Source organism: Anolis sagrei, chromosome Y (assembly GCF_037176765.1).
Source record: "Anolis sagrei isolate rAnoSag1 chromosome Y, rAnoSag1.mat, whole genome shotgun sequence".
Taxonomy (NCBI): Eukaryota; Metazoa; Chordata; class Lepidosauria; order Squamata; family Dactyloidae; genus Anolis; species Anolis sagrei.
Window position 1 is genome coordinate 73,563,125 of NC_090035.1, and position 13,200 is coordinate 73,576,324.

Sequence of the window (13,200 nt, forward strand, 5' to 3'; positions counted from 1 at the left end):
ATTTATTACCCCGCCACCATCTCCCCAATGGGGACTCAGAGCGGCTTACATGAGGCCAAGCCCAAATAAGGCTTTGAAGTTGTAAGGCCATTCAATGCTAATCAAGGTGGCCAATTGCAACATTCACACTTGCCTCAAGCAAAGAGTTCTTTCTCCCACCCTGGGCATAATTTCATAGTTATATAAACCTCACTTGCCTAGTTTCCAACAGACCTCATAACCTCTGAGAATGCCTGCCATAGATGTGGGCAAAACTTCAGGAGAGAATGCTTCTGTAACATGGTCAGACAGCCTGGAAAACTCAAAGCAACCCAGTAAATTTTCCATTTCTGTTTTAAATAGATGTGCACTGGATTATGTCTCTGGAGACCAGGGTCCAAAGCTCCGCTCTGTTATGAAGACCCTCTGGGTTACTCTGAGCAAGTCACACACTCTCAGCCCCAAAAGACCCTGTGATAGGACTCCCTTGGGGTTGCCACAAGTCAACAATGAGAGCTTTTCCCCTTCTCGTCTTCTCTTTCTTCATTGTGCTGTGTTACGGGTGCAAGAGCTTAGTCCTGTAATGCATTTGGCAACCCTCCTCTGTGCATTCCTTCCCTTACAAAGCTCAAGCTTCCCTCCCCATTTCCCCCCAGTCTTGTGGGAACAGCTCCCTCCTGGCTCCAACAACCAACACATCTGGAAAGCTAATTCCTTTCCCAACTGCTAGGAGATGGCTATGGGGTGTTACCAGGACATCCTGGCACGGAAATCCCTGCTGCATTCCAGAGAGCTGGGCTTACATTCTCCCCCATTCTCCTGCATCTCTCCCCTCCTCAAAGAACGGGGAGGGTGGGAACAGGTGCATTTTGTGGGACCCCACAACAGGAATGGCGTCTAGTATGCTCAAGCCTATTTTCCCCACCAAGTGCCATGTTCGTAATTAAATATGGTTACTTATACCTGGCTAATTGAGCGTTGTTGTGTGCCTTCAAATTGGAAGCCTATCCTGTGTCTTTCTTGCAGGGTTAATTCAGAAAGACTTTGCCTTTCTGGATTGCTGTGAGTTTTCCAGGCAGTCTGGACATTTTCCAGAAGCATTCTCTCCTGACATTTCGCCCACATCTATGGCAGAGGTTGTGAGGTCTGTTGGAAATTAGTGGGGTTGATATATCTGTGGAATAATGTCCAGGGTGAGAGAAAGAACTCTTGTCTGTTGGGAGGCAAGTGTGAATGTTGCAACTGACCACCTTGTTTAGCATTGAATGGCCTTCTAGATTCAAAGCCTGGCTGCTTCCTGTCTGGGGGAATCCTTTGTTGGGAGGTGTAAGCTGGCCCTGATTGTTTATTGGCAGGCATCCTCAGAGGTTGTGAGGTCTGTTGGAAACTAGTGGGGTTGATATATCTGTGGAATAATGTCCAGGGTGGGAGAAAGAACTCTTGCCTGTTGGAGGCAAGTGTGAATATTACAATTGGCCATCTTGTTTAGCATTGAATGGCCTTGTAGTTTCAAAGCCTGGCTGCTTCCTGTCTGGGGGAATCCTTTGTTGGGAGGTGTAAGCTGGCCCTGATTGTTTCTTGTCTGGAATTCCCCTACTTTTCTGAGTGTTCGTCTTTATTTACTGTCCCGATTTTAGGGTAAAAGTAAAAAGGTAAAGGTTTCCCCCTGACATTAAGTCCAGTCGTGTCCGACTCTGGGGTGTGGTGCTCATTTTCATTTCTAAGCCGAAGAGCCAGCATTGTCTATAGACACCTCCAAGGCCATGTGCCTGGCATGACTGCATGGAATGCCGTTACCTTCCCGCCAGAGCCGTACCTATTGATCTACTCACATTTGCATGTTTTCAAACTGCTAGGTTGGCAGAAGCTGGGGCTAACAGCGGGAGCTCACTCCGCTCCCCGGATTCGAGCCGCCAACCTTTCGGTCAGCAAGTTCAGCAGCTCAGCGCTTTAACCCACTGTGCACTTGAGGCTCCAAAGCAAAGACAAAATGCAATTTCAATCTACATCCTCAGGGGTCAAATCTCTGCTGGCATTAAGTTCTTGGTACTTCGACTATGTTTGATTGGCCTTGAAATGGTAGCATGCATGATTCTTAGAACAGCCACCATTTTCTTCTGAATCTATTCGTGGTGGTTGTTTTAAGAGATGGAGAAAGACAGACACAGGGAGAAAATTCCAGATGGAAATGAAGCCAAGGCTTCCTATTCCTTTTATGGTGCATCGAAATGGGACTCGGGGGAATTTTTAGCTGGTGCAGCTTTTCTCCCACTTGCAAGATAAGCTCAGCTTGCTACAGATCGAGGCAGTTGGCGTCTTCTGCTTCTGGCTAAAATACCTCCAAATGAGCTGTCAAAGACACCAGAAAAAGTGTGGCTTGAGTGTCAAATCAACACTGGAAAGACACAGGCTTGAAATCCCTATCCAGCCATGAAGTTCAACAGGGACGAATGCAAGATACTCCATTTCATAGAATCATAGAGTTGGAGGAGACTTCATGGGCCATCCAGTCCAACCCCCTGCCAAGAAGCAGGAATATTGCATTCAAAGCACCCCTGACAGATGGCCATCCAGCCTCTGTTTAAAAGCTTCCAAAGACGGAGCTTCCACCACACTCCGGGGCAGAGAGTTCCACTGCTGAACGGCTCTCACAGTCAGAAAGTTCTTCCTCATTGTAAAGATGCGTTAATCCCACCGCTTGTCAACAGAAATGTAAAGAAGCAGCGCTAATCTCACTAGAATGCCACCAAAAATTATGTGAGGAAGTATTAATCTTCTTTAATGCTACCAATATTCTGTGAGGAACCTTCCTTTAAATATCAATTAAGCTGCCACCAATATGTTTAGAGACGCTGGTTTAGGTCTCTGTTTATCTTTAGTTGTGTTGTGAGGTGACTTTGGTAGTGTGGAATTCACCAAGCATGAAAGTAATCGAGGAGGCAGGTTTGAAATATAAAGAGAACAAGTTTTATTGTTAACAGAACGTAATTGTTGCAGTTTTGAGAATTTGAACTTGACACAAGGCTTGATGCTACAAAATGGCTGGTTTGAGATACATGTTTCTGATGATACAATTCTACAAACTTCTTCTTTAGTGAAGTGCTTATACTACTTCAGAGTTCCCTATTGTGAATATCCACACGGTTTGCCCTATACTCGGAACAAACCACTGATCACCAGTCTTTCCTTACTGGCAATCCTGAAAACCCCCTCTGTTAGATTCCTTTAACCTAAGCAATCTAACAAGGTAACACTTTCAGCTTTCTTGCTGAAGAAATATTCACAAATTCTAGGAACTACTGAATTCTCACAGCTTCACAACAGAGCCCTAACTGGCTATCCTCTTCCCCGGGTCTCTTCCACCGGACTGGAGCTTAACTGCCACTTTCAAACCTTTTCCTCCTTAAGCTCCGCCCACCTCCTCTGAGGCTTTGTCTTGTCACCATGGCAACCTATCCCTCACAGCTAGGCCATGGCAATAAATGTAGTACATAAATACAGTTTAAATACAGTATAATAAACACTCTATAATAAACATTTCTCTACACCTTCCCCCCCAGAAAAATATTTTTGCATATTTCTTAATCCTAGAATAGCAAAAATAATCCCACATATCATTTAACAATAAATACATATACACCAATTCTGAAAGGAAAACATATTAGGGTTAAATACATTTCAATTACACATATATACAAACCTTTAACCTACGAAATTCTAATATCATCTATGGATGTGGTATCCAAGTCTCACATTTTTATATTTATACATAAACAATATATCTAAACATGTCTATATTTATATATATAGTTGTAAATATTTATTGCCTATTGCAAAACGTATATACCTACCACACTTTATTATAATGGGATTATATCTTATATCTATGGTATGAAACATATACAGTTCACCACTGTAATAACATCCTATATTTTATAAGTCTATAATAAAACAGGATACCATTTTTTTAATATTATACTATACTATATTATACTATATTATATATACATTACCTTTATATAATTCAGATCTATCTGTGATCATCTTCTATCTATTCTCCATATCAACATCAGATATCCTTGTCCAAATGTGTTTCTATCTCATTAACATATATAATTGACCTTATACCTAGTCTGGTTAATTTATAAGACATTTATCTATATATCATACCACAACTTTTCTCCATACATATGGTCTCAATTTGTTAATAGCCCACACCATAGTTAAACTCCCACATTTGATCATTGACATAGATGTCTTAGTGTCCAATGTCCCATGGTTCAAACACAACCTCAGTTGTATTGGACCAACTGTCTACAGCAATGTCTCTTTATGATGATCTTTTAGCTTCTTTTTTCCACTTCTTCGTTTCTTCTTTTTAGGTTTCTTCTTTTGTCTCTTGATGTCTTTTCGATTACCTGGAGATATGGTTTTCTTCCTCACACGATGTCTGCAAGTCTTTTCTCCTCTCTTTTTTGTTGCTGGGGTATCTTCTTTTAATCTGACCTTCCAATTATCAGGAACAGTTCTGTTTCCATCGATTTTCAGGGCTTGAACAATGGCTTGCTTCCATGAAGCATCAGGTTGTAGTGAATAATCTGGAATTCCTCTAGCATCTTTTCTTGGCACTGAAGAGAATTCACTGTCATTAGAAGAACGAACACGAATATTGTCCTTCTTCATGGCAAGCTCATCACTGCTATCTGGACAAACTTCTAAAGCTAGAAATTGCAGCTTTTTCTTTTTATCACCACCATTACAGTCTGCGTACATCAGCTCTCCTGACAGTCCATCAGCTCGGCCTCCACTCTCTCCTTCCTCTCCGTTCAAGGATAAAGGAGATCTTTCTTCCGACACATGGCCAAATCTTCTTTTTCTGTTCACTTTCTCTTCAGATGTATGGATCTTTGTTTCACAGAAGACCCCTGGATATTCTGAACTCGCATCAGCTCCTACTGTCACATCCAGAGTTTGTTTTCCTTTAGCTTTCTCTTTTACTTTTATTTTATTGTTTTTGTCGAAAAGTTCGGCTGAGGTAATTTCTTTATGTGGAGCTGAAGGAAATACATCTTTTAAGGTCAAGGATTCCTCTTTCTCCTCAGAGTTTATCACTTGTCTTTCCAGACCTATTGTTTCTATACTCTCTTCACTGGTTCTCAAATAATCAGCCACTGGAATCGGCTCTGCTGCAGGGCTTGTTCCTCGTTTGCATGGTCTCTCTTGGCTGTACACTTCTGACTTTATATTTGGAACACCATCTCCAGCAATAAATCTATAGGGTTGTTCTTCTGCTCTTTGTTCCTGTTGAATTTCCTCAACTCCTCCTGTCTTCTCAACAACCTTAGCAACTGTAGCACTGGCTTCTGGGCTCTCATCCCCATCTTGTCGGATGGCAAAACACAGGGCTTTCTGTTCAGGGCTTTTGTTGATACATTTTTTCTCCCCACACGCCATCTTACAGTATTTAATCTCCTCAGCCAAATCATTTCCAATTAAACATTGGTATGGTATGTCAGGACTGACTGCAAAATCCCACACACCCTTCCATCCTTCATATTGTATTGGCAAAGTCACGACCGCTGTCGGAATCGCAGGACCTAAGCCTTTTAATCTTACTTCAGAGGTTGGCTGCTGAAATCTCTGAGGTATTATTTCGGGATGCACTATGCATATTTCGGAACCTGTATCTCTGAGTCCTTTCCTGTCTTTGTGATCAATAGAAATGGTTTCTAAATAGTCCTTAGATGGGCTGCCTGACAGGATGAACAAACATTGTTTCTCTCCAGGCTCTGAGCTTGAACTCTCCTTTGCAACAGTAACCGGTTCTGCCTTTGGTGTTTCTTTCATTTTATTTACAAAGAGGGTTGTTTTCTCATTCCTTAACAGAGGACATTGATATTTTATATGATCCAATTTTCCACATTGATAGCACCGACGTTTTACCTCAGGAGCAGTTGGTCTTATTACACTCTGCCTCCTATAGGTGGTGTCTTCTAAGTCAGCACCCTTTTCTTGCTGTGGGCGCTTTTGTTGTGAATAAAATGGCTGCCTGTTCGTTCTTTTGTCCCCTGGCAGATCTTCCCTTTTAAATCCTTCTTTCAAGGTTGTTATTTGATCTGCCATACCCGCTGCCTCTACAATCGTGGATGGCTTGCGATCTTGAATCACCCAACGAATTTCATAAGGAACTAATTGGAAAAATTGTTCCAATTTCAAAAGTTCCCTCAGCTGATGATAATCTTCTACCTCAGACGTCTTTATCCAACTATCGAACAGTTGAGACAATCTAGAGGCCACCTGAGCAAAACTTTGTGTTTTATCTTTCTTCAATGTCCTGAACTTAAATCTATAATATTCAGGAGTCAATCTATATTCCTGTTGAACCTGCTTCTTAAACAGATCATAGTCTCTACAAGACTCCTCCGGCATCTGTCCATAAATCTGTAAAAGCTTCTCCTTTATCTGAGGCCTTAGGTATATCATCCATTTGTCTTTAGCCAACCCAAAATCTCGACAACATCTCTCAAAAGATATAAGGAATTTCTCTGGGTCATCTCCTTTGGTAAATTTTGGGAATTTCTTTGTCAAATCTGGGGTATCCACTCCAGATCTCCCTTCCTGGACAACACTGGATGTTTGAGACAAAGTCAATCTTTGTTTTTCTAGCTCAAACTCCATTCTCTTTAATTCTAACTCCTGTTCTCTCTCTCTTTGTTTTTCCTCCATCTCTAGTTCTAATCGTCTCATCTCTAATCGTTTTTCCTCCATCTCCAGTTTGTATTTATAAGCCATTTCTGACATAGGCACTGGCTCTGTCTCTGCCTCAGAGCCCGAACTTTCCCCTATGTCTCCCTCTCTTTCTTCAGCCAGCTTTCTCTGCCGCCTGGTAGCCATTTTTCAGCAACTTTTACCTCACAACTTATTTTAAAATCAAACTTAAGGCACTCGATCAGTTGTTACTCGAATCCCGTCGTCTGCCACCAAATTATGTGAAGAAGCGTTAATCCCACCGCTTGTCAACAGAAATGTAAAGAAGCAGCGCTAATCTCACTAGAATGCCACCAAAAATTATGTGAGGAAGTATTAATCTTCTTTAATGCTACCAATATTCTGTGAGGAACCTTCCTTTAAATATCAATTAAGCTGCCACCAATATGTTTAGAGACGCTGGTTTAGGTCTCTGTTTATCTTTAGTTGTGTTGTGAGGTGACTTTGGTAGTGTGGAATTCACCAAGCATGAAAGTAATCGAGGAGGCAGGTTTGAAATATAAAGAGAACAAGTTTTATTGTTAACAGAACGTAATTGTTGCAGTTTTGAGAATTTGAACTTGACACAAGGCTTGATGCTACAAAATGGCTGGTTTGAGATACATGTTTCTGATGATACAATTCTACAAACTTCTTCTTTAGTGAAGTGCTTATACTACTTCAGAGTTCCCTATTGTGAATATCCACACGGTTTGCCCTATACTCGGAACAAACCACTGATCACCAGTCTTTCCTTACTGGCAATCCTGAAAACCCCCTCTGTTAGATTCCTTTAACCTAAGCAATCTAACAAGGTAACACTTTCAGCTTTCTTGCTGAAGAAATATTCACAAATTCTAGGAACTACTGAATTCTCACAGCTTCACAACAGAGCCCTAACTGGCTATCCTCTTCCCCGGGTCTCTTCCACCGGACTGGAGCTTAACTGCCACTTTCAAACCTTTTCCTCCTTAAGCTCCGCCCACCTCCTCTGAGGCTTTGTCTTGTCACCATGGCAACCTATCCCTCACAGCTAGGCCATGGCAATAAATGTAGTACATAAATACAGTTTAAATACAGTATAATAAACACTCTATAATAAACATTTCTCTACACTCATGTTCAGATGGAATCTCGTTTCTTGAATTTTGAAGCCATTGTTCCGCGTCCTAGTCTCCAGGGAAGCAGAAAACAAGCTTGCTCCCTCCTCCCTGTGACTTCCTCTCACATATTTATACATGGCTATCATGCCTCCTCTCAGCCTTCTCTTCTTCAGGCTAAACATTACCAGCTCTTTAAGCCACTCCTCATAGGGCTTGTTCTCCAGACCCTTGATCATTTGAGTCACCCTCCTCGGGACACATTCCAGCTTGTCAATATCTCTCTTCAATTGTGGTCCCCAGAACTGGACACAATACTCCAGGTGTGGTCTAACCAAGGCGGAATAGAGCATGGGGAGCATGACTTTCCTAAATCTAGACACTATGCTCCTATTGATGCAGGCCAAAATCCCATTGGCTTTTTTTGCCGCCACATCACATTGCTATCCATGAGGACTCCAATATCTTTTTCACATGTACTGCTCTCGAGCCAGGCGTCCCCCAGAACTTTTCCAATGCAACTCAAAAAGAAGGAGGCCCAAGACCAACCGGGATTGTCACTACCAAATCAAGACAGTTGGACAGTGTGCATAAGGAAAAAGTACACTTGGTGTCACAACCATGCTCATGAATAGCTTTTCTGCTATATACATTCCTTTCAAAGTATTGTTAAAGGTTTTCATGGCCAGAATCACTGTGTTGTTGTGAGTTTTCTGGGCTGTATGGCCATGTTCCAGAACTATTCTCTCCTGATGTTTCACACACCCTCAGAGGTTGTGAAGTCTGTTGGAAACTAGGCAAGTGAGGTTCATGTATCTGTGAAACAATGTCCAGGATGGGAGAAAGAACTCTTGTCCGCTTCAGGCAAGTGTGAATGTTGCCATGAGCCACCTTGAGCCAACCTGCTGTTTTGGACTTCAACTCCCATAATTTCTAACAACCACCATGTCAGACTACATGGAGAAGCCATTAAAATCCACAAGCATGTGGTCACTGTTGGAGCATGCAAGGAATCAGTTAATGTGTCTGTGTCAACTGTAAAATATGATGCATAAAGCTGATTAGTCGGGCATTGCTCAGGGAGATAGTCAAGCCTGGGGCTTTTGGATACGGTTACATTTTTGTTCAGGCTTGAGCTATGCAAGTGCAGAGAGGACTCAAGATCTTTTTCACACGTACTGCTCTCGACACCAATTTGGTGTCAACACTGGATCAACACTGGAAAGGGATTACAACAGGCTTGAAATCCCTATCCAGACATGAAGTTCAACAGGGACAAATGCAAGATACTCCACTTAGGCAGAAAAAATGAAATACAAAGAGACAGAATGGGGGACAATGCCTGGCTCGATAGCAGTACGTGTGAAAAAGATCTTGGAGTCTTTGTGGACAGGAAGGTGAACATAAGCCAGCAATGTCATGCAGCAGCTTAAAAAGCCAATGGGATGTTGGCCTGCATCAATAGGAGTCTAGTGCCTAGATCCAGGGAAGGCATGCTGCCTCCCTATTTGACCACACCTGGAATATTGTGTTCAATTCTGGGCACCACAATTGAAGGGAGATGTTGACTTCAAGCTGGAATGCGCCCAGAAGAGGGTGACTCAAAGGATCAAAGGTCTGGAGAACAAACCCTATGAGGAGCGGCTTGAGGAGCTGGGCATGTTTAGCCTGCAGGAGAGAAGGCTGAGAGGAGACATGATGAAGGCCATGTATAAATACGTGAGGGAGCAGGGAGAAAGCTTGTTTTCTGCTGCCCTGGAGACGAGGACGGTCCAGTGAATGAAAATAAATACTTCATATCAGATACATTATGATTCATAGCAGTAGCAAAAATTCTGAAGTTCTGAAGTAGCAACGAAAATAATTTTATGGTTGAGGGTCACCACAACAGGAGGAATTGTATTAAGGGGTCACGGCATTAGGAAGGTTGAGAAACACTGACCTAAACGGTCCCGCCCAGCATACCTGTCCAAACGCATCTCCTTCTATGATCCACCTCAGAGATTAAGATCGTTTGGGGAGGCCCTGCTCTTGGTCCCACTTCCTTTGCAAATGTAGTTGGTGGGGATGAGAGACAGGACCTCCTCAGCGGTGGCCCCTCAGCTATGGAACTCCCTCCCCAGTGAAATTAAACCAGTTCCCTCCCTCCTGTCCTTCAGAAAGAAAGTGAAGACATGGTTGTGGGACCAAGCCTTTGGACAGTGATCTGCAATGAAATAAGTGATCTGCAATACAATAAGTGGCTATGGGATAGTGCAATTTATGGAACAGTTCCTGGAATATGCCTTTGGACGACGTGGTTTTTAATGTAACTGGTTTTTAAGATTATGTATTTTAATTATTGATATTAATCTCTAACAGATTAGAGAGATGGCCCAAAACTAACAAAATGAAGTTCAACAGGGACAAATGTAAGATACTCCACTTAGGCAGAAAAAATGAAATGCAAAGATACAGAATGGGGGACGATGCCTGGCTCGAGAGCAGGATGTGTGGAAAAGATCTTGGAGTCCTCGTGGGGAGGAAGGTGAACATGAGCCAACAATGTCATGCGACAGCTAAAAAAGCCAATAGGATTTTGGCCTGCCTCAATAGGAGTCTAGTGCCTAGATCCAGGGAAGTCATGCTCCCCCTCTATTCTGCCTTGGTCAGACCACATCTGGAATCACACTGTGTCCAATTCTGGGAACCACAATTGAAAAGAGATGTTGACAAGCTGGAATGTGTACAGAGGAGGGCAACTAAAATGATCAAGATTCTGGAGAACAAGCCCTATGAGGAGCGACTTAAAGAGCTGGGCGTGTTTAGCCTGCAGAAGAGAAGGCTGAGAGGAGATATAATGAGGGCCTTGGATCAAGATGTGAGGGGGAGTAATAAGAAGGAGGGAGCAGGCTTGTTTTCTGCTGCCCTGGAGTCTAGGACATGCAGGGCCGTAGCCAGAAAAAAAATTCGGGAGTGGTTGAAATTTGGGGGGGAGGGTTGAAAATTTCATGGGAGGGGAGGGTTGAAATCTGCCTCCTAGCTCACACTGAAGCAAAGAGCACAGCAGGGGGCAGAGCAGCCTTCAATAGCCTGCAGCTCCGTCCCTATCAACCACCTCCACCAAGTCTGGCCTCCTTAATGAGAGCATTCAACACCCCCCCCCCAAACTTGGTTGCTTCGCTACATCAGCTATTGCTGCAAGTAATGACAGTGTGAATAAATTGTCAATATTTGCTTGAGATAGTCCTTGCAGTTCTGGAGGGACTCTTAATCTTTTGCATCTCATAGACTTAGCATGGGGATTGGGTTAACCAGTTAAAATTCATAAGTAAACCAGTTTTTTTAAAAAAATCTGAAACATTTCGACAGAGGGTTGAATCCCTAACCCCCCCCCCCCCCCCCATCACTACAGGCCTGAGGACATGGAACAGTGTCCTCAAACTACAGGAAAGGAGATTCCTTCTGAACATTAGGAAGAACTTCCTGACTGTGAGAGCTGTTCAGCAGTGGAACTCTCTGCCCTGGAGTGTGGTGGAGGCTCCTTCTTTGGAGGCTTTTAAACAGAGGCTGGATGGCCATCTGTCAGGGGTGCTTTGAATGAGATTTTCCTGCTTCTTGGCAGAATGGGGTAGGACTGGATGAGCCACAAGATCTCATAATTCTATCTTATGTATGTAAAAGTGGTATTAAATTGTGCCTTTTTTGTAAGTCACCCTGAGTTCCATGCAAGGTGAGAAGGACGGGAATTACAAATACATTAAGTAAGGAAGGAAATAAATAAATAATATCCCAAATGTGGGTGCTTACCTGTTAAGAAAGGTGTTTCCAAAGGGGTTGAGTTTTCTGAAAGGCTTCTTGGGGTCGACAATGAGAGCATTGCCTGGTATGATCCCCTCCGTTTCCCCGTGCATCACAGCGATGAAAGAGTCCGTGGTGGGTTCGGGCCCAATGCGACTCCCAGGGATGTCCTGCTCCAGCAGGTATTTGATGAAGGTGGTCTTCCCGGTGGAGTACTGGCCCACCACCAGCACCATAGGTTTGTTGTCAAAGTCGGCATCTTCCAGGGCTGGTGAATGGAAATCATGGAAGCGGTAGAATTCCTCCACTGGGAGCAGCTTCCTCTTGTAGAGGTCTTTGAGGCCTTCGGTGACCGTGCGGATCACCTCGGGCGTCTTCTTCTCGTTCTTCTTCATCCAGCTGAACATCTTGGCTGTGCTGAGAAAAACGGCACAATGACAACTCCCTGGGAATGAAGATTCAAATCAGATATCAGTGGTGAAAACAGAACAAGAGAGGAAATGAGCCTGGACTTAAAAGTTGACCAAGAAGTAGATCTGGAAAGACCAAAACTAAAAACCTTGATAGGGTCCAAAAAAAGTGACCCAAATTGGAGTGTTGAAAGAATATCCAAAGAGTTTGTGGGTCTCTCCAACCCGTTCAGGACCCAAAATAAACTTAAACAGCAGATCCTTTGGGTGGTGCCTTTGCAGATCTTCTATGTCAAAGAGGCTTGCCTTGGGTGGGTTGGTCCACACACTTAAAGAAGTCAAAAGCTTAGCAGAGAGATTCCTTTCAACAGAAAGCGCAGGATCGTCTGGTGATAGTCTCAGAATGTGCTTATTTGCCAAAATCCTGGTCTTGGAAGCAGAGAATTAACTTTATCCAGTGGGTTTCCAAGAAAGTAGGTTGGGAATCACTGAGTTTCTTCTGTCCTTGAAGAAAAGACGTCACTATCTCCTTCCAAAGGCTATGAGAAGAGGCAGAAAGCCTGCACCGCACAGTGCAGTCCTGGCCAAGGCAGCGTAGGGGGAAAGACACAAAGACACACACAGAGAGATGCCAGTTTCAGATGGAAAATCCCTCTTGTTGGTTTGTGGAAATTGTTAATTTCCACCCCCTCCCTGCTTCTGGGATCCCAAAGAGCATCTGAAGAGGATTCCTCCCAGGGAGAGACCTTGGCTGTCAGGATGAGTGGCTGCCAAGAGGCAGGGAGCAGAATACATTAACATAAATTATTTGGGAAGGGACGGGGAGGGTTGGGGTAGTCGGCAACTTGAGTGCAACTATTGTGCCAAAAAATGATGGGCATTTTTTCGCCTCTCTCCAAAGTTGCAGGAATGTGGCGCTGGGAAAGAATGGCCTTTGATGCCACCATGTGGTTCAAAGAGGAAGAATAAGCCTCGGGGTGGCATGCTGTTTTGTGATCTTCCGTTGCCATAACAAACATGAACATTTGGTATTTTTCTTACAGCTAGCACTCCTTTATGTTGCATGCCTTCAAAGCCACCTTATAGACTTCATAGGTTTTCTTATGGAACAGGGAAAGTGAGTTGGGATTGTTGTGAGTTTTCTGGGCTGTATGGCCATGTTCCAGAAGCATTCTCTCCTTACG

The 13,200-nt window shown here is 43.4% G+C and overlaps 1 protein-coding gene across 1 annotated transcript in view; it reads right to left on the reverse strand.

Annotated features, from left to right (window-relative positions):
• The window catches only part of LOC137095702 (EH domain-containing protein 2-like), a 55,009-nt gene extending 42,152 nt beyond the window's left edge, over positions 1–12,857 (reverse strand). The window contains exon 1 of the mRNA XM_067462502.1: positions 11,616–12,857. Coding sequence (XP_067318603.1) covers positions 11,616–12,013 — 398 coding nt within the window. The 5' untranslated portion in view covers positions 12,014–12,857. The remainder of the gene's footprint in view (positions 1–11,615) is intronic.
• Between the last annotated feature and the right edge of the window lie 343 nt (positions 12,858–13,200).